This window comes from Crinia signifera, chromosome 5 (genome assembly GCF_055691185.1).
Source record: "Crinia signifera chromosome 5, ASM5569118v1, whole genome shotgun sequence".
In the NCBI taxonomy this organism is placed as follows: Eukaryota; Metazoa; Chordata; class Amphibia; order Anura; family Myobatrachidae; genus Crinia; species Crinia signifera.
In genome coordinates, this window is record NC_139221.1 from 285631862 (window position 1) to 285653074 (window position 21213).

At 42.4% G+C, this 21213-nt stretch overlaps 1 protein-coding gene across 1 annotated transcript in view; it reads left to right on the plus strand.

Annotated features, from left to right (window-relative positions):
- SNX13 (sorting nexin 13) overlaps positions 1–21213 on the plus strand; it is a 125405-nt gene that overhangs the window by 93018 nt on the left and 11174 nt on the right. The window contains exons 16-22 of the mRNA XM_083189150.1: positions 3481–3518; positions 7002–7071; positions 11911–12053; positions 15953–16060; positions 16177–16287; positions 17449–17598; positions 20676–20747. Of these exons, the coding sequence (XP_083045276.1) occupies positions 3481–3518; positions 7002–7071; positions 11911–12053; positions 15953–16060; positions 16177–16287; positions 17449–17598; positions 20676–20747 (692 nt within the window). The remainder of the gene's footprint in view (positions 1–3480; positions 3519–7001; positions 7072–11910; positions 12054–15952; positions 16061–16176; positions 16288–17448; positions 17599–20675; positions 20748–21213) is intronic.

Below are 21213 nucleotides of genomic sequence, written 5' to 3' on the forward strand. Positions count from 1 at the left end.
GGTGTATGCAGCCGACTACATCAAAACTAATAATCAAAAACATCATTATAGATCTTTTCATTTTAGTTTCCTTTTGTGCAAATTTCACATGTAAAAACTTTTTAACCTGTCTCTGTAAGCTTAAAGCATTATTTAAGCTTTAGAAGTTAATGCACATATCTTTATACTAATAAGGAAATGTGTAGCTACGTGTGTGTACTGGACATACAGAACACAAAGCTAGCCTTTGGATGTTTTTAACTTGTGTTGTAGCGCCATCTAGTGGTCTTTAGCTTGTTGTTGTAGGAGGTTATTTTTAAAAATCAAGGATCTCTGTAGATATATCATTCTTGTTTTTTGATGGCTGTGTTCTTTTAGTTCTCGTTTTAGGAAGTCACTTGTTTGCTGTGTTTGTATGCATTTTGATTCTTTAATAAAAACAAAATCCCCTCCCCCCCCCCCCAAAAAAAAATCACTCCTATCATGCATTTAAAGGATAAAATGATAAAGCAAATGTGCAGTTTAAAATATGCAATCACTGTGCTAGAGTGAGTCCTCATTCATTTATCATTAGAAAACAACCGTGCTGATTACTACTGACCTAGTAGGTTTAGTTTAGGACAGTGGTTTTCAACTTCGGTCCTCAAGTACCACCAACAGTTCACGTTTTCCAATTCCCCCGGCAGGTGCACTCATTCACTGGCACATTTGAAAAGATCCACAGGTGGAGCTAATTATTTAACCTGTGATTCTGTGAGGAGACCTGGAAATCGTGTACTGTTGGGGACTTGAGTACCGAGGTTGGTAACCACTGCTTTTGGAGAACAACAATTTCAAAATAATTTTTAAGGCCTGGTACACACTATCAATAGGATTTGCCATATGGGAATGACAATTATGTTTTTACCTATGATTGTGCGCTCTTGGGAGTCGCATGCGGCACGGCCAACCAGAAGATAACGTTTGCTGCACTGTGCATGGTAATGAAGAATAAGTTAACGTTCATTACATAATACGGTGTACCGGAAATCTTGCATGGCGTAAGACGTAGGGAATTTGTCCCGACCATCGGCAAGATTGCTAATTGGCCTGATGTGTACCCGGCTTAAGTTGTATTGTAATAAACGAGACCAATAACGGAAACTCATAAACCATTATCTGAAGGGCTCATTGCTCTGTGATCTCCCCGGCATGAGGGTCACCTGTAAGACGCAGGTCTGACCAGAATGTTGGTAAATGGCATCCAGCTGGCGAGCACCATGACTGCAGTATTGTCTGAGCACATTTGCGCAATGACTTGTACAGCTACAAGCTGTTAATAGTTTTCACATTTGCAGAAATTATTTTTTAACAATGATTTATAAGCAACATCCAGGTCATCATAGAAAAATCCACAACTAAAGTCCAACCGATAATGTGGGTGTCCGAGGGATTATATAGACTGCTGCCTCTGAAATGCTGATCTGCCTGTATGAGGAACAGATAATGGGTATTATTTATAGTAGGGAAACAATATGTACAGCTCACCCTCTGGGGTTCTATTTATGGAGTGTTCTGCAGACACCGGGTGTCTGTACGTGTTGCAGGTGAGGCTCTCCTGTGCCATATACATGATGTATATCCTCCATTATAGCCTGGCTCAGCATATAGGCCCTTATTCAGATTCGAGCGGTACGGCCCGCGTGCGGCCGTACCGCCGATGTTTTCCGTCTGCACATGCGCAGAGGTCAATCTGCGCATGTGCAGGCGAATTCGCCGCACATAAATTTACTACGCCGCAAAGGGGGCGTATAGGGGAGTGAGGGGCTTCATGCCCTCATTTCCCTATGTATACGCCCCGCGTTTCATGGGCGTTCCCATGCAAACGCGGGGCGTACGCATGCTAATGAGGGCATGACGCAACTCATGGGGGCGGAAAGCTGACGTCGCCGGATGTCAGCTTTCAGCCCCCATACAAGCTACCACACGGACGATTGTCCGTGTGGTCTCAGCTTGCGGGAGCTGCCGCGGCGTGCGGACCTGCCTTCGATGGTCGACGACCATCGAATGCAGGGGGCAGCTCCCACCATGGTGGAGGCGTAGCCTCCACCATTTTTATGCGGATCGCCAGCCGTCCGTGTACGGACGGCCGTGGCGATCCGTAGGGTGGGCGGGGATTCGTCTGGTGCGGTCGGAGCCGCATATGCGGCTCGACCGCACCAACCAGAATAAGGGCCATAGTGATGTGACCGCTCCATTAATAGCTTTAGAACACTGTTTATCAAACCTACATCATCAACTTGATTTACTGCGATCCCAAATAAAGAGCGTAAGAATCCCTGAGTGGGGTATAGGTCATAGGCTCGATACACTATTGGTCGACAGGCAAAAGGTCGACACATTAAAAAGGTCGACATGCATTATTCGACATGGTCAAAAGGTCGACATGTGTTTTTCACGTTGTTTTGGTGTCTGTTGACATAGGTCGACATGGACACCATATGCGTATACCGCTTCCGCTTGTGCACACTCTTATGTTCCCCCTCCATGTCCACTGGGATGGTAAAGTATGAACAGGTCCTTTTTTTTTTTACGCCCCTTAAATTTGTGACCTAATGCATGTCAACTTTAGTGTTCATTCTAGCACCCGCCATATTTGAACACCCATGCAGTTCCTCTTCCCTACCTGGGGTGTCGCTGTCTGCTGTGGTGTTTCTAGCACATGTCTGGTTTGCATATCAGTGCTGATATACAGACCACACTGTGCTAGAACCTCTACAGCAGACAGCAACACCCCAGGCAGGGAAGAGGAACTGCATGGGTGTTCAAATATAGCGGGTGCTAGAATGAACACTAGGTCAACCTTTTTTTATGTGGTGACCTTTTGACTGTCGACTTAAAGACCGCGTCGTCCCAGAGCCAAAGAATTTAATAACTCACTTGGCGAAGCATGTGAAAATGGCGGCATGTTTTATTGGTGTGTTTATTCTCTCCCCCTGCATTATACTGTACATTTAATATTGCATGTCATTGTACTGGCAATGTGCGTTAACACGTGAGGTCCTAAGAGCTTCTCTACTGCACACTTACGGGATCAAGTCCACTAGAAAGTCTGTATTGAACCCAGGAGCGCACCAGGTCTTCTGTATTTTACACCGGTGGTCACTAGATGGGACCTGCTAGAGCATCATATATGTATATTTTCCTAAAAAAAATGAGCTTGTTGCATAATAAAATGTAATTCTAATGTGACATGTTAAGATGTGCATTCTGCTTGCTGCGAGTGCCCTGCTCTATGCTTCTTGCAGGTGCGCACACACTTATATTTCAGATGTTTTGGTTGGAGACCTCTGGGAGTTAGAGATTCGGATGTTGGGTGTGTGCCAGAAGTTCTTATTTGTGTTATTTTGTCGTGTTCCATCTGACGTGATCTGATTCCTAGTGCGTGAGCCCTAGTTACAGTTGCTATTTGGAAAGCTTCCTCCACATTCCAGCTAATATTTTTCCCCTCTTTATCTACAGAATCTTTTAACGGATCGCCAACGGGCAGCTTAAATTTGGTATGTTATTCTTCTAGAAGTGGTGGGTGGTAAATCATTGTCATTATTGAATTGATCATGAATATCTACCCAAAAGCTGCTACTAAGTGGCCACAAAAAGCCGCTCAGCCAGCAGGAGATGGAAAAATAAGTCTTACATCTGTGATTTGTATATTTTTGAGAAGTGAATCATCTGAGCTACAGAATTACCATACATTAGTCCCCTTCATTATTTGCAAATTCCTGTCATCTTTGTCACTTAATTGCAGTATATAACAATTCAAGAATTTGAATGGAAAGTGTAGAGACATAGGGTATCATCAAAGTCCTGTACATAAGGTGAGGGGGCATAATTAGTGTGGACACATACAAACTGATTCCAATTTAAACCGTTTCACAAGTGGTCAGTTTACCATTTAATATGGAAGACCAAGCAAGAGACTGAACACTGCTTATGGCAATAAAGGGGTGTACACATGGTGCGACTGCCTTGCCATTCGTTCCAGAGACATATCACTATCAAAACGTCTCCAAATCACAGTCTTGGACCAATATTCAATAAATGTAAATCCAGTACTTGAATTGATTGTTCCCAAAACAAGTTATCTCACCCCTTGTCATCCACCTTGCAAGAATATTCAGGTGCAGGCATTAATGTATTTGTAGTTCCACGCAACAGATTGCTCCGTGAGTCAGCTTGCACTGTTTTAAGGTAATCTCAAACCCGGAGCTTAAGTTGATTCAGGCGCTGTCTGCAATACGCGGTCTTTGGCAACCGTCGGGCAACTGATGTGTGGTTGCCGAAGACCGCGTATTGCAGACGGCGCCTGAATCAACTTACTGCCGGACGGACATTGCCAGGACCTGGTAAGCTCCGGGTCTGAGATCTCGGTACTTGTGTATTTTGGCAGCGCCCATCGCATCGCATACCATAACGCATACGATGGTACGATACGATAGTGTACGCTGGCATACAATTTTCAAATTGTATGCCATTGTACATGGCATACAATGCCATACGATGCGATGCGATTTAACATTGTATAAGCACCTTAATGGGTGCTTACAATGTTAAATGCACCCCCCACGCCACCCCCCCCCCCCCCCCCCCCCACTATAAACGTGAACCCGAAGCGTGGCGAGCGAAGCGAGCCCGCGAGGGGCGGCGGTATGCGTCCTATGATCTTTTCATACCCCCACTATCCACGTCAGCGTGGAGTTGAGAATAGAATAGTGTGGCGAGCCACCGAGCCCGAAGCGTGGCGAGCGCACGCGGATACCTGTGAAGCCCGCGAAGGGACGCCTTTACCTGTGAAGGTATCCGCGTCCCCTCGCGGGGCGCGCTGCGCTCGCCACGCTTCGGTGGCTTGCTGCGCTCGCCACACTATTCTATTCTCAACTCCACGCCGACGTGGATAGTGGGGGTATGAAAAGGTCGTAGGATGCGTACCGCCGCCCCTCGCGGGCTCGCTGCGCTCGCCACGCTTCGGGTTCACGTTTATAGTGGGGGAGTGGCGTGGGGGTGCATTTAACATTGTAAGCACCCATTGGGGTGCTCAAAAGCACCCTTTAGGGTGCTTATACAATTTTTCATCGTATAGGGGGTCAAAATCACGTCGCATCGCATGCCATCGGGTACATGGCATGCGATGCGATGCGATACGTTCATCGTACGATGGACATCGGGGGCGCCGCTATAATACACAAGTACCGAGATCTCCTTAAAACAGTGCAAGCTGACTCACTGAGCAATCTGTTGCGTGGAACTACAAATACATTAATGCCGGCACCTGAATATTCTTGCAAGGTGGATGACAAGTGGTGAGATACCTTGTTTTGGGAACAATCAATTCAAGTACTGGATTTACATTTATTGAATATTGGTCCAAGACTGTGATTTGGAGACGTTTTGATATTGATATGTTTCTGGACTTTGCCAATTAAAAGTCTACATAAAGGGATTGTTCCCAAGGGGCACATAATACCTAATATAGTTTTAGGGTAACTATTATTAAATGTATTTTTAATTAATGACGCTTTTTTAATAAAATCATACCTATTGGTATACATGCGCTCTCTTTAATTAGATTTATATTTTGATTTGATTTCGATGCCGCGTATCGGGATCGAATCGAAATTGAATGCGTTTGATTTTGATTCGAAGTTACTTATATAAGCAAAATTGAATAGAAAAATATACTACATGGAACCGTGTGTACAGGGCATTAGTGTGTGCAGTGGAGAGATTAGATCGATATGGATTTAAGGAGTAGAATAAGCATTTAGGAAGAGTAGGGTATTAAAGGATATTTAATGGTTGGAAAGATGTCCGTGTCTGATGGGGAGAGATAGACCGTAAAACAAATACTGAAGTCTATATTTGATGGGCAAGATGTAAGTTATAAGGATTCCAGATGGTTGACAAATAATGTATAGGTAAACATTGTCAGAAAGTCAACACAAGCAATGGCTCACCAGGTCTATGGTCGCCACCAGAAAATGTCAACATGCATTTTGGGGGATTTCTTTTTATTCTTTTTTACTTTTTCATGTAAACTCATGTTGACCTCTCGCCTTGTTGACCTTGTGCATCTTGAACTTTTGAGATCGACCTAGGCATTGTTGACTTGCCATACCATACCCATGTGTAATGTGCAGGATATTACTGTTGCTTCACAAACCTCATTTTTTTTATGGCAAGATTATGGAACATGTGTGGTTTTGTTGTGTTGGCCGATAATTTTAAAGCGGCAATCACTTCCTTATCATCTGATCGCCACTTTGCATTTAGTCATGAAGTCGCAAAAATTCATGCCGGGTGATTAAACTCGGAAACTGTTAGATTACCCCATTATGCTTCTATGAGGCAAATACAACTCCTTGAGCCCTATCCAAAAGAGGTATTAAACCTCTATTTTTAGTTCACAGATTAGTCTCTTGTCCTTTTTTTCAAAAATAAAAATGTCCGCCATTCGTCGTCACCTGACCCCTGTAGTGTAGTCTGGCTGCCGCAGTGAATGGCATTCTCGCGTTTATTGATGAGGAAAGGAGCAGTTCTCTGAATGAGGAGGAAACGTTGGTGTTGGTATGAGGTCCGGGAAACAATAGTGTGTATGTGAAGGAATCTTTTCCTTTCTCTGGGTTTGCAATGTTTAGTGCTATTCTGGGACAGCCGTGCTTGTGCAGGTGTTTGAACACTAGCAGATTAGTTGTTTCTGGCCTGGCTCCATGTCTGGAGTAAATGCCTACTCAAATAATACAGCTCCCCTGTGTCACTCAGTTACAATAAACAGACCAGGCAATGAATTGGGGGGAAAGGTCATTCCTAAGGTCACAGAGTTGCAAGATTTTTTGTTTGCTTAAAGGGAAAGTAGCACAAAATAGAAGAAAATGTCTTCAGTCAATGTCTGCGTGTTTTTCTTCTTTTCATGATGTAGTGTTATTTCTTTAAATGTGTTATTTACCCAATTTGTAATAAGACATCTTTTTTCTTCCCCCTTTCAGTCTCTTGACGACCTGTCGAACGTCAGCACTGATGAGATGGTACAAATTCACGCTTATATTTCTGACACTGGTGAGAGCCATTTCCGATACTTCCCTCACAGAAACCCCCTATCCTCACATTTGACGCATCACCCGTTCCATGTGTGCACATCTCTGTCACTCCATCAAAGCTATCGCGACATCCACACGTCCGCATTACCCTCATGTTGTGTAATAAGGACCCTTTTCTTCCACGGTAGCCATTTTGTCTGCCCTGTCACTGCTCATTGAGCGCCATTCAAGTAGCAGCGGTACCGAAAGGACTTAGCATGCATGATGAACATCTCATATTCAGTTTTCTGTTGTGACACATCTATATATTTAATAATTGGAATATTATTAATGTACTTGATTTGCTAGGGGCCAAAAGTGTAGAAAAATAGGGCACGCACAATTCGGCTACATACAGGGTGCACAATATACAGATATAAAGCACAGGATTGGTGTTTGCAGCCTTTAAGCATAATCCTGACCGTTTTCTATCAGTGGTCCCGACACTGGGAAATACCATTTCTCCCATGTAACAGGAGCGTACCACCTGTCACCATAATCCTACCTACTCATCCGTCACTTGGTCTGCTTTCCCTTTAGTGGGGAATGTAAATTTGAGAGTACAAGTTGTTTAGGAGACATTATTGTAGATCTAATTTAAACGCATTCGTTACTGACACGTTTCTTTGCTGGTTACTTATTTTTGCATGATTTGCTTTTAATATACTTCACATATATAACTACATACATCGGGAAAGGCTAACCGGTCAGGCCAGACCGCAATATGTGGGATCAGTGACCATTCCTACAATCGATATTCTGTGATGTCACTCTAGATATTGATTAAAGCCGGGTACACACTAGACCAGTGATGGCTAACCTTGACACTCCAGCTTTTGTTGAACTACACATCCCAGCATGCCCTGTTACAGTTTTACTATTTGGCCATGCTAAAACTGATGTCGGACATGCTGGGATGTGTAGTTTAACAACAGCTGGAGTGTCAAGGTTAGCCATCACTGCACTAGATTGAAGTATTGGCTGATATTTTGCCTCATTCTGTGCGGAGCGATATATCAGCCATATTGTCATGCCCCCGCCATCACTAGCTTTGTCTTCATGTCAGCCCTGCTGTACAAGACATCAGTAGCGATGCCACGCCACCCTTTGCAGCATCTTATCCCCCGTCACTCCCTTGTCCACCTGCATTGACTAGTTTGCATGCACTTTCCCTTACAGGGTCTCGATATCGGACGAGTACACACACTGTACACAAGTGCGTGCCCAGATTTAGAGGCTACACATTTAAATGGTTCAGACACTTTTTTAAGTTTGCTTTAAAAAGTTTCAACAATTGACTTTTGAGGACCCGGCGCACATGTAACTTATGTATTTTCCTTTACCGGCGTCATGGGTGAGTGTCAGCATGTACACACATTACACATGTACTGTACGTATAAAATGCTTTCTATTCACATGACGCATTCCACAATTCCCTCTCTGTATAGATGCGTTTCCTGCTGGGCGATAGCAGATATATATATATATATATATATATATATATATACACATCATGTTGCTTGAAGTACACAGCGATTTCTTGACAGTGTTAAATGTTTCCCTGAGCCATAAATCTTTTAATAGGCGTGACAAATACCATATGAAAGATGAAACCAGCAGGCTGGAAATGAAATATGTGCTCACTGTCTGAGCAGATGAAAAGCCAACACATTCTTCAGGTTCACTTAAATATCATTATTGTTTTACTAATATTTTCTAGAGGAGAAATGTGAATTACTGGAACAATCCAATCCCAATGCCACCCTGATGGTACGTTACCTCGTCACCTGCTGTGACTCTGGGGCCCATTCAGATTCGGGTCAAAATTCTGCCCTGTGTCCATGCACGCGCAATCCCCGGAGCGAACGGATTCGGCGAGTTACACACTCGCCGTGCCGTTCATTTCAGGAGGGGCGGAATGGGTGCGGGCAGGGGGGGCGGTAGCAAGGGAACTCTGAGCGTTTTATGGGCGTTCCCCTGGAAATGCAGGCGGGTTGATGCCTGCTCAGGGTTGGCTGCTGACGTCACATGACGTCAGCTCCCCGCCCCCTTTTCAGCAATCTGCGGTGTAAATAGAAATTGGTTTAGACTGACTTTTATTACCAAAGGAGGGAGAAATCATTTGATGGTCGGCGACCATCGGATGAATTCTCTCCCCTTCAGCCGCATGCAAGGGGATGCGTTCTCGTACACATCCTCTCGCATTCTAGCGAGGGGATGCGGGTGGTGCAGGTATACGCAGCCTAGCAAACAGGTCTGAATCAGGCCCTTTGTATGTAGAAGTGCTCTTTAGAACATTGGGGTATCGGACCCATATGCATATACAATATAGGACCTGACGTAATCATCAGGTCCCTAGTGCACAGTGTGATGATGTCCATGTGCGGTGAGACCTCATTCAGATAAGTGTCTGCACTGAGAACTCATGTCTAGAACTGGGTCCATAGATCTGCCTGTTGTGTCTGTTATACCTTATGAAAAGCACACATGGATAAATAGGCGTCGGGTTCTGGACCAAAGTCGCCACCATGGCTAATGTATAGAATGACCACTAACTGACCTGATTTGTATATGTTAATGAGCAATAGGCTAAATCACATCCACATTATATAGGTACCATTTAAGCTAATGTTTAGCACAGTATCCAGATGTGGTTATTTCTATAGGGAAAGTCTGATTTTCCTAAAATCGTTATTTTTTTTTAAGGAAAATCAGCATGATATGATTTGCTCTGGCACCCCCTCCCCCATAGATTAATTAAGCAATTAGAAGTTTCAAATTATCTTAATTAATCAGTAAATAAGCCATGTACACACAGGGCGATTCATCGAAGAGATTTTGACTACATAGCCCCACACAGTGCTTACAAGTGATGCGCGGCCCCGCAGCGTCAATATCACCCATCCTAATAGACACTGCAGGCAAGAATATTCTTGCTAGATGCTGCATTGTCTATTAGGCTGTACCCATGGGCTGCTGCTGGACATGGGCTCCAGCAGCGACATGGAGATTTTGACTAAGCAAAAATAGCTTAGTCAAAATTTCCCCGCTGCAGCCTGTGTGTGCACTCCTTTACTCAACTTCTGAAGCAATGTCTTCTTCAACCAGTATCAGGAGCCAGGTCTTCTGCAGCAGCGATGTGTAGTGTGCATGAGTACATCCCCCACACACACACACACACACACACACACACCATGGGTGGTACCACCGGGAGAACTACATTTCCCAGCAGCCCTCACATGCCGCTGAGTTTTCAGAGCTTACTAACCTGCCACCTCGAAAACCTTGCATCCAAATAATTCTCTCAATAGTTGTACTCAAACCCACATACAGTTACAATCATGGGAAGACAGAGCATGCGCCCCACCCATTCTGTGCATGTGCAGAACAGGCCCTGCGTTCTCACACAAAGTGCCCCCTAAGCTTGCAACCTGATTGGCAGGCTATGGCTGATAGGGGGAGGCGCTGAGCAGCATGTGGTGTAGCAGATTTACTGGGAGTGGTGAGGCAGATTACTGGCCCCAGAAACCTAAACAGCCTGGTCATCCCAAGTAACTCAGATGGGCAATGTTCACACAAGTGATCAGATGCTGCATCACACAAACTTGCATCTACAACACGCGTCCTGCATCTCCGAATCAGGCCCTTAGCCAAGATCCGCATATTGTTTATATTATTAATAATCTGCTTCCTGTTCATTGTGAAAATATTATTTAACTATAGATCTAGAACAACATTGTTAATTGAATGTAACTCCAGTATGTCCACACCTATTAATAACATGCAAATCATGAGAACAAATATAAAACATAACTTAAATTTAAAAAAACAAAAACAAAAAAAAACCCAATGAATTCTTATGCCGATCCTTCATAAATGGTATCCGGATGATAGACCATCAATATGTCGACATCAAAAGGTTAACATGTACAACATCTACATTAACAGAGTCTATGTGCGCTAAGTCGGCGTTGACACAAGTAAAATGTCGACTTGAGTTTTTCCTGATTTACATTTTTTGCGTTTTTTCATACTTTATCATCCATGTGGGCACCAATTGGGAACAGTTAAGTTTGCTGAGCCAGCGAGGCAACTGCCTCGAAGCAAGGCGAGCCATGCAAGGGTACATGCTACACTTATTGGGAGTCCACAATTTCAGGCGTCAACATTGACACACAAAAAAAGAAAAACATTTAACTTTTTATGTGTTGACCATTTCCCATGTCGACCTTTTGCTTGTGTTAAACTTCAGTCACTGCTGACCTTGTGCATGTTGGCAGTCTGATATTGGCAGTGATACATTAAATACTTTTTTGTTTGTGCCACATTTTGTATCTATGCATCATTTATGACAGAATGTTTGCTGTTTATGTTCCTTTGACTTGATTTTTTAAGGTCAAATTGTAGTTACAGTATATAGTATAACATTTTGTTAAATATTCATCCTTTAATATGTGTTGCACACTCCTCTTTGTCACAGAGGAGGCAGCCATTTTGTGAGATGAACCTCAACTAATATACGCTGGGATGCAACTTATGGGTTCACCGTATTATCGCTAGAACAACTCAAATGAGGCATTGATCGTTCTGAGCACAAAATGGTAGCCTCCGCTGTACTTGGCAACGGGTACATTTTTATTGTTTTTATTTATGGAAACATTTAGTTTTTTTTTTCTATTCATTCTCTGCTCATTCCTCCTGCCATTTCATACTTTCTGCTTCTATCCCTTTGTTGTTGTTTTTTGTGTTTTGTATTTGGTCCTGTACATTGTACTTAAACTACCAGTTCATGTTGACTGTGACCCATATGCTGTGGCAGGAGTTTGTAACGAACATGGCAAAACCTATGCACTGTATGCCATCACCGTCCATCGGCGAGGCTTAGATGGCATTGAAGAAACGTGGAAAACCTATCGCCGTTACAGTGACTTCCATGACTTCCACATGAGGATCACTGAGCAGGTACGGGGGGCACACCCAAGCTGGGGATTTACTGAAATCAGGGCCTTGAGTAATCAAAAATTGTATTTCAATACTGTAAGCTACATTATGTAAGTGGAAATGGGAATTAACTGGACATTGCTGCCAATGCATTATAAGTTGAAAGAATAGGGCAGAGGGGGGTATTCAATTTAGGGTCATGACTGTTGGGCTGGCCTAACAGCCATGACCCTGTCCCATTCTCAGCCAGCTCAACTGTGATTTTGCAGACTGGATTCAATGTCCCGCCTGCCGAGCACCGAGAAGAGGGCGTGGCCATGAGAAGCGTCCGGAAATCAGTGGGCTGCGGCTGGGAGCTCGACAATTCCTGGCCGTTATCGACACACTGTGCATGACTGCTTGTGAAGTTGGGCACGTTTGTCCGAGATCCCTGTTCAATGCTGTCAGCTGCCATGTCCTCCATCGGAAATGGCGGCGGGAGATTGAATACCCTCCAGAGACAGTATACTTTGGGGTATCCTATTTGTTGCAATCTTTTTTTATAATGAATAACAAGCTATTTTGCTTCATGGTCATTATATGGTTATTCTTAGCAAAAAAGATTGCCCCGTTTTCGTCTGATACAAATAGCATCTGGGATAAGCTACCATACCAATATGTTATGGTGACTTTAAGGGCTGGTTAGCCGGTATTATGTGTTGTGTGCTTGAGGCTTGCAGAGCATAATTCTGATAAGTGCCGGCTATCGGGGCTAACGTGAAAGCCCCGGACGAATATTAGTCATGTTGAATTACTGCGGCTAACTTCATGCCGCCCTTGGTGCACCTATCTGTTACATACGGTGCAGGGGTCCTTCCCCAGGGTGAAGCAGTAATTATAACAATACAGGCTGAGTTCCATAGCCAAAATTCTAAAATACAGAATACCTGTATTTCAAAATACATCATTTTTTAAGCGAGAGAGTGACACCTTTGCTTTCTGATGGTTCAATGTATACAACATTGTTTGATGCACACAATTATTAAATATTGTATACAATTAGCTTTAGGCTGTGTGTATAAGGTGTATATGGAACATAAATACATTTTGTATCCACAAGATATCCCATTATGGTATGCAAATATTGCAAAATAAGAAAATATTCAAGATACCTCTGGTCCCAAGCATTTCTCATATACTGTAGTCCCAACCTTTATAACCTATAAATTCACTAAGACCTCACTGGCACAAGAGTTCTCATACACCCCCTGATACCTCGTCATATGTGTTGGTGTATTGTATAAAGGTTATGGTACAGCGTAAAGTGTGTTTCCCTATTGTGTGTCTGTAACATCTATCTTACAATATATGGGGAGATAGTTAACAAATCTAAAAAAGACAAGTGCATATACAAGCTTTCATTTATCTGCTACTTTCTAAAAAAAACTAGAATGTTATTGATTGCCATAGGCAACAACACCACCTCTTGAGAAGGTTTGATAATTATCCCCCTTGGTCTTTATTACCTTCTTCCTCAATAGTAAGATTGTGGGTAGAACTATGTAGAACAGAGGGGTCCTTATACACTGTTGCTGCAGTCGGACCAAACTCTGCATTAAAGGTCCCTTGCGACTCTGCTAGCGTCTTGTTGACTTGCCCGAAAATGCGTCTTAGTTGCAAATAGAACACTTCAGGAGACTGCGCTGATTCATTTGAAATGTGACGCTTGTGTATCTTTCTGCGAGTCTCTGAATCGGTATACAGCTTTTTCCCCATGCCAAAATCCATTTCTTTCGTATACAGACTGCATGCACACAGGAATAAAAGTATTGCATATTAAATAAATCAGTGTGTCCTAGCTGCATCACTTAGCAACTGTTACCCCTTTTACACCGCACAAATAACCCGGGTCCGACCCAGGTCTCTGTACAGTGTGAAAGCTCCAAAAGGGAAAAAGTAGGGTTTTACACAGGTCGGACCCTGGGCAATGTAAATGGATAACCTAAGTCAAATGACCTGGGTCCTGTTTACACTATAGGGAGGAGGCAGCATCAGCTTTGAGTGCTGCCTCTTCCCCCGCCCCCCGATGATGCGCCCCTGCTCCACCCACCCCTGTGCAACACCAGCAACCAGGCTTATTGCCTGGTCGCTGAAGGGAGCATCACCTAGCAAATGCCGGGTCGCTCACAAGAAGAACCCATGTCCAAATCCCTGTGTGACCTGGTATTTGCGATGTGAAAGGGGTATAAGTGGGGTATTCAATGTTGATTCCGACTGTCCGACGTCAATTTGACAGTTGGGATTCAATCTTCCGAATGGCGGAAACGTTTGGATTGTTGAATATGCGTGTATTTTAAAAAAAAAACTGATGCGGATCCAGCACCCATTTTCGACAATGCAGATTCAACTTTTTAGAAAGTCGAATCTGTACGGGCTTCAGTGCAGTCAGAAACAGCCGCATTGAATAGATGTGTGCCGGTATTTACGACTGTCGGAAATACCTGCACACATTGAGTACCCCCCAATGATGCTTTTTCAGGTAAAAGAAGCCTGGTGTTAGCAGAGGCGCAAGCAACTATCTCGCTGCTTGCCGTTTTGAGGCTAGGTATATGAGGACACATCTGAATTGTGGCGTAGGCTTCATTTCTGTTTGTAACTGTTATACTTGTGGAATATCGCTTATGAGATTTGGCAATAATGTATCACAGAGCTCTTTAGTGATGAGGGAAATCCTATTTATCTTGTAACAGAACCCTGGCTCATTTCTAGAGAAGCGTTTGGAACAGCAGAAGGATGGGTGTGGAACAGTGGCTTAAATCATTCGTAGTATTTGTCACAGGGCTTACGTAGGAAAAACCGAGCTTGGGAATTGAACGTATAGGCTTTAGGTGAAAGCTTATGGATCTGTGAGGTCTGAGCTGGGGACAGCTGGAGACATTTCCATGTGCCACCAGAAAAGTGCCTTTTATTGTCTCGCTCATATTGTTATATAAAGTTCTTGTAAAACGTCAGTTAAGTTCCCAGATGGTGCCGAGGAAATTTTGAGTTATTAACTGCATTTGTTTGTGTTTACAAATGACTGTAAAATGTGTTTATCGATTACTCGTAAGTGTTGGTGGTCTCCTTCGGGTCCTTAGTAGATCGAGCCTCATTTCATTTAGTAATAAGGGGCGTTTTGGCGCAGTGCAAGGGAATATTCTAGTTTCACATTCAGTTAAGAGCCTACTTTATATTGCTCTTTAAGGTCTGAAATTTAGGTGACAAATTTTAATCGTATTTTGAACCTACATTGACCTCTCTCAGGGCCATTGTTAAAGTAGATGAGGCAATGTGAATATATATTCCACTTCCAGCTGTCCATAAACTCCTGATCCCGAGGCTTAGCAGTCGCTCCCACCCACTGAATTCAGTAATTGTTCTAAAACAAAAACTAAAAAAAAATTCCTGCCCGTGTAACACTTTTTTTTTTTCCAGTGACTTACAGTATACAGCAGCATTTTATGGCCATGATCATCTGTCTGAAGATATAAAATACCTGTTTTACTGTCCCGGGGGAAGTGGGATGATATAATTTGTCAGCGGTTTGCATTTTTGTCTCTTAGACAGTGACCAGAGTATTTTTCATTGCGCTCAGACATTGTTAGGCTGATTTGAGAATTGGGACTAAAGCAAAAAAAAAAAAAAAAGGAACAAGTTTATAGCTTGACAAAACCAGGTTGCATTGAAAGTTGGGCGGATTTACTATGAGCAGATAGATTTAGCGGTATATTTAGTAAGGTAGGAGTTCTGTTGAAGAACTTTATTTATTTAGCACCTTCTAGGACAACGGTTCCCAACCCTGGTCCACAAGTGCCCCCAACTGTTCACATTTTCCAGGTCTGCTCCTCTTTATGTTTTTATACCATCATTTTTTTTGTTTGTTTTTTTAATTCGATTTTCAGTTTGAAAACCTCGCCAACATCCTGAAGCTCCCGGGCAAAAAGACCTTCAACAACATGGACAAAGAATTTTTAGAAAAAAGAAAAACAGATCTGAATGCTTACTTACAGGTATCCATCTCCCATTCTGTACCTGGAAATGACTGTGTCTCAGCTTTATTCACTGCTTTAAGTGAATGTTAGTTGACAAGTGTTTTAAAGGTGGATCTTTGTTTTTTATGTTCTAGTTGTTAATGACATCTGAGTTGCTGAAGGCCTGTCCATCTCTTGCCCATTACGTGTTTGACTTTCTGGAGAACAAAGCCTACAATAAAGGAAAGGGGGACTTTGCACGTAAGGTATGGCGTTGGTCTCTTAATTTGTGGCTTATCGGGAGCGTTTAACCTGATCAGCCAAGTATCAAGTACATATGTGTAGCCATCTTTACTCTGCTGCAAATGGAAAACTTCTTTAGGACAATTGGTTACAGATCTTTTGTATCTAAAACAATAAGATTAGTAGATGGCAAATCACATGAGCTATTAAAACACAATGTGGCTACTTCAGATGTAGTTGGAGTTGCTATGGCTGCTGCTTATGTAGAAGCAGCAGTGATTGCACCAATTTTTGTAATACAGTAGGAGATGCCACACCTCCTGCATGCATCACTGATCCTAGGAGGCAATTTCAGATCTTTCCTGGTACCTTCATCAGCCATCTTTATGACCCATGTGGCTGCCACACCTAGAGACCAGACAATCTCCACCCTCTGACAGCGACCCTGGCCTCCTCCCTCACCTGCAGTGATGGCAACTCGCCTCCATTTCAAGAAACGGACACAAACGCCACGCTAGAATGGCAGCAGACTGTCAATCGTTGGTAACGATCAGTGTCGGACGTTTTTTAGGATTCGTTTGTTAATACACACAATGGGTACTGCACAAGCGCAAAGCATCGATAATTGGTACTTTGCTGCATGTGAAACAAATATTACCACATCTGAATTACCACCAATTTCATACATACTGTACAATTGGTTTTTCCATAGTAAGGTAAAACTGCTTTTCTTGTGATGATGGAATATTTTTCCCTTGTTTAATATTGGGATATGAAATATATCCAAACAGAAAAACTAATAAAACTGCCACATTTACATTTAGCAATCGTTTGCTGGCCATAAACTAGTCTGAATTTGTCCACTATTCACCTGATTCTGAGTGATCAGGCCGAGAAATTGGGTGAAAAAGTTTGCTTGCATGTCCCACCTCCATCTTGGACAGCCCCCCGGCAGTGTGGAATGGGATTACATGTGAATTATTGCACGCAATCTTGCTGCCCTGTAAGCTCCCAAGTGGCTCAAGGGGGGTTGGCTGCGACTTCTCCATAGAGTAAGGCGCAGTAATGTATGCGGGGCTTTACTTTATCTACCTTAATTTTTATGTAATGACATGCTTTTTTGTTTTGTTTTTATGTTTCTCATTATGGATATACTTCCCTTTACCATGTGCTATGTATTATAGATGGATACGTTTGTAAATCCACTGCGCAATTCAATGAGAAACGTTTCCAATGCTGTGAAGTCCATACCGGATAGCTTGGCTGAAGGGATGAATAACATGGGTAGAATGTCCGAAAGATTTGGGCAAGATCTAAAACAATCTTTGTTTAAGGTTTGTTTCTTTTTGAATAAACATGTAATGTATTCTATCAGCACAACTGCCATATAGATCACATATATGTCCTACCATTTGTAGCACAGTAACATATAAGCATTGCAATGCGGTCGCTGCAATCCTACATTGTATGTGTTTTATTTATCTGCAGAGGGTACAGTAAAGGTGCCCATACACGGTGCGTTTTGCAGGTGCGATGCACGCTCCCGCACACATCCCATAGCACAGTTCAAAAAGTCTTTATGTGCTGCACATACTTTTTGAACTAGCTTCAGATTGCATTGCACGCAAATCACATGCAATGCGATGTAGTCCAAAACGCATCCAATTATTGTACCGTGTAGGGTCACTTTAAGTGCTTTAATCTGCCACCTTGGTTCCACTGTCTACTTCTTATGAAATAAACCCATTTTCTTCCTAGGTGGCTTATCTGGTATCCATCCATTCCAATGCCAATGAGCCACTTTAGATTAAATAACCAACATGGGGCAGATGTATTAAGCCTGGAGAAGAGATAAACTGGAGATAGAGTGCAAGGAGATAAAGCACCAGCCAATGTGTTTGAAAATGACAGTTAGGAGTTGATTGGCTGGTGCGTTATCTCCTTTCACTTTATCTCAAGTTTATCTCTTCTCCAGGCTTAATATACAGTGGGGATCGAAAGTTTAGGTACCCTAGGCAAAAATTTATTTTAATGTGCAAAAAGAAGCCAAGGAAAGATTAAAAAAAAACTTTCAAAAGGCATCAAATTACAGATTAGACATTCTTAGAACATGTTAAAAAAGTTTGATTTTATTTCCATCATTTACACATAACAGAAAACCAAAAATGGCGTCTGCAAAAGATTGGGCACCCTGCAGAGTTTATAGCATGCACCGCCCCCTTTGGACAGCTGAGATCTGAAAGTGTCATGGATTGTTCTCAATCATCGTCTATAAAGACCAGGTGATGTCAATCTCAAAAGGTTTTAAAAGTCCAGACTCATCTGACCTTGCCCTCAGCACCATGGTTTCCTCTAAGCAGTTGTGTAGAACATGGGTCCTCAAACTGCGGCCCTTCAGATGTTGTGAAACTACAAATCCCAGCATGCCTTGCCACAGTTTTGCTATAAGGGAGTGTTAAAACTGTGTCAAGGCATGCTGGGATTTGTAGTTTCACAACATCTGGAGGGCCGCAGTTTGAGGACCCATGATGTAGAACACTGAAACTGAGAATAGTTGACGCTCACAAAGCAGGAGAAGGCTATAAGAAGATAGCAAAGCGTTATCAGATGCCCATATCCTCTGTTCGGAATGTAATTAAGAAATGGCAGTCATCAGGAACAGTGGAAGTTAAAGCAAGATTTGGAAGACCAAGAAAAATATCACAGAACAGCTCGCAGGATTGTGAGAAAAGCAAGTCAAAATCCACCTTTGACTGCATGATCCCTCCAGGATACTTATACAAATATGGCAGTGGTTCCCAAACTGTGTGCCGTGGCTCCCTGGGGTGCCTCAAGACACTTGCAGGGGTGCCTTGGGTTGGTGATCCAGGACCAATTAAAATGATTTATGGTCAATGTAAAGGGCAAAAACATTGCTGGTGGGTTGTCAGTAATAAAATATGTGTACAAACAGAAGCTAATCCTGTCCCTCATTCATAATTAAACCTTTGTACTGTATGACATATAAAACCATTTTTACTTCTTTTTTTTTCAAAATTTCCGAATAAAACTTTTGGCCTAGGGGTGCCGTGAAATAAATTCTGATGCTCTAGGGTGCCGTGATTTGAAAAAGTTTGGGAACCACTGCAATATGGTCTTCATGGAAGAGTCATCAGAAGAAACCTCTTCGATGTCCTCACCACAAAAATCAGCGTTTGAAGTTTGCAAGTGAACATATAGACAAGCCTGATGCATTTTGGAATCAAGTTCTGTGGACCGATGAGGTTAAAATATAACTTTTTGGCTGGAATGAGCAAAGGTACGTTTGGAGAAGGAAGGGCACAGAAGTTAATGAAAAGAACCTCTGTCCAACTGTTAAGCATGGGGGTGGATCAATCATGCTTTGGGGTTGTTTTGCAGCCAGTAGACGGAAAAATGGATTCAATGAGATTTGATGTCATCTGTGAAAAAGCTGAAGTTAAAGAGATGCTAGCTTCTACAAATGGATAATGATACTAAACACCTCAAAATCCACGGTGGCCATGGCCTTCACAATCTCCTGACTTCAACATAATTGAAAATCTATGGATAGACCTTAAAAGAGTAGTGCGTTACAGACAGCCCAGGAATCTCAAAGAACTGGAAGACGTTTGTAAGGAAGAATGGGCGAATATACCTCAAAAAAGAATTGAAAGACTCTTGGCTGGCTACAAAAAGTGTTTACAAGCTGTTATATTTGCTAAAGGGGCAGTACAAGGTATTAACTCTGCAGGGTGCCCAAACTTTTGCAGATGCCAATTTTTGTTTTCTGTTATTTTGAAAGTGTAATGATGGAAATAAAATCAAACTTTTTTTGACCTGTTATAAGAATGTCTACTCTGTAATTTGATGCCTTTGGAGGTTTTTCCATCTTTCCTTGGCTTCTTTTTGCACATTAAAATGAATTTTTGCCTGGGGTGCCCAAACTTTCGATCCCCACTTGTATCTTCCCCACTGTTTACTAAATCTCTGAAATAAAATCCCCGGCCAACAAACATCAGCATTGTAATTTTTAATTAACGAACGCAGATTTAAATGTATGCATAATAAAAGAAGTATACATATCATAAGCACATCACTAAACCATGTACACTGCATCAGACTACACAGAGGGCGAGATGTATCAAGCTTCAAAAAGTGACAAAACATCCAGCCAATCATCTCCAGCCATCTTAAGCCTGTAACATGACAGGTAAGAACTGATTGGCTGGCTGTAGAGTACTAAATTGTGTACATTGAAGTTACTCTACATAACAGGTATCCGCACACAGTCACACCGTATACAATGCAATTTGGAATCAGTTCTACTCCTATGGACCTCACTGTGTGTGTTGTGACACTTCAGTATATTAGTGTATTACATTATTATTAATATATTTTTTTATTTGTTAAGGCTCCAATTCTTGTACCAAAACCTGGTTCAGATCCAGAACACTGTCGAGTGTCGGCCCAATTGGATGACAATGTGAGTCATTTACCAGTGGTTTTAAATATTTCTAGTGTGTTTCAGATGTATACACAGCATCTTATGCTCCAAAACAAGAAGTACGTGATATACTGTACAGTAGTGAAACTAAAGATGTATTTCACAGACTTTGGCTGGTATTTAATTAGCTCAAGGAAACATCGGATACAAAAAAAACGGTGATTTTTTTTCGGATGTTTCAACAATATTTTTTTTAGGGATATCCAATTTGGTTGGATAATTTGGGAAAAAAAAAATTTGCACCCAACAACACACAGGTTTCACTAGAAACAGTTCCCTGTTAAGGTAGGTGTAACAAAATCTCTGCTAAGCCACACCTCACTAACAGAAGAGCCCCATCCTCCCACCGGCTAGACATTTACCCACAATCAATTGTAATTGAAAACCGTCCATTGTATTTATTGCAATTGTTACCAGTTACTTTTCACTATGAGGAAATGGGCTG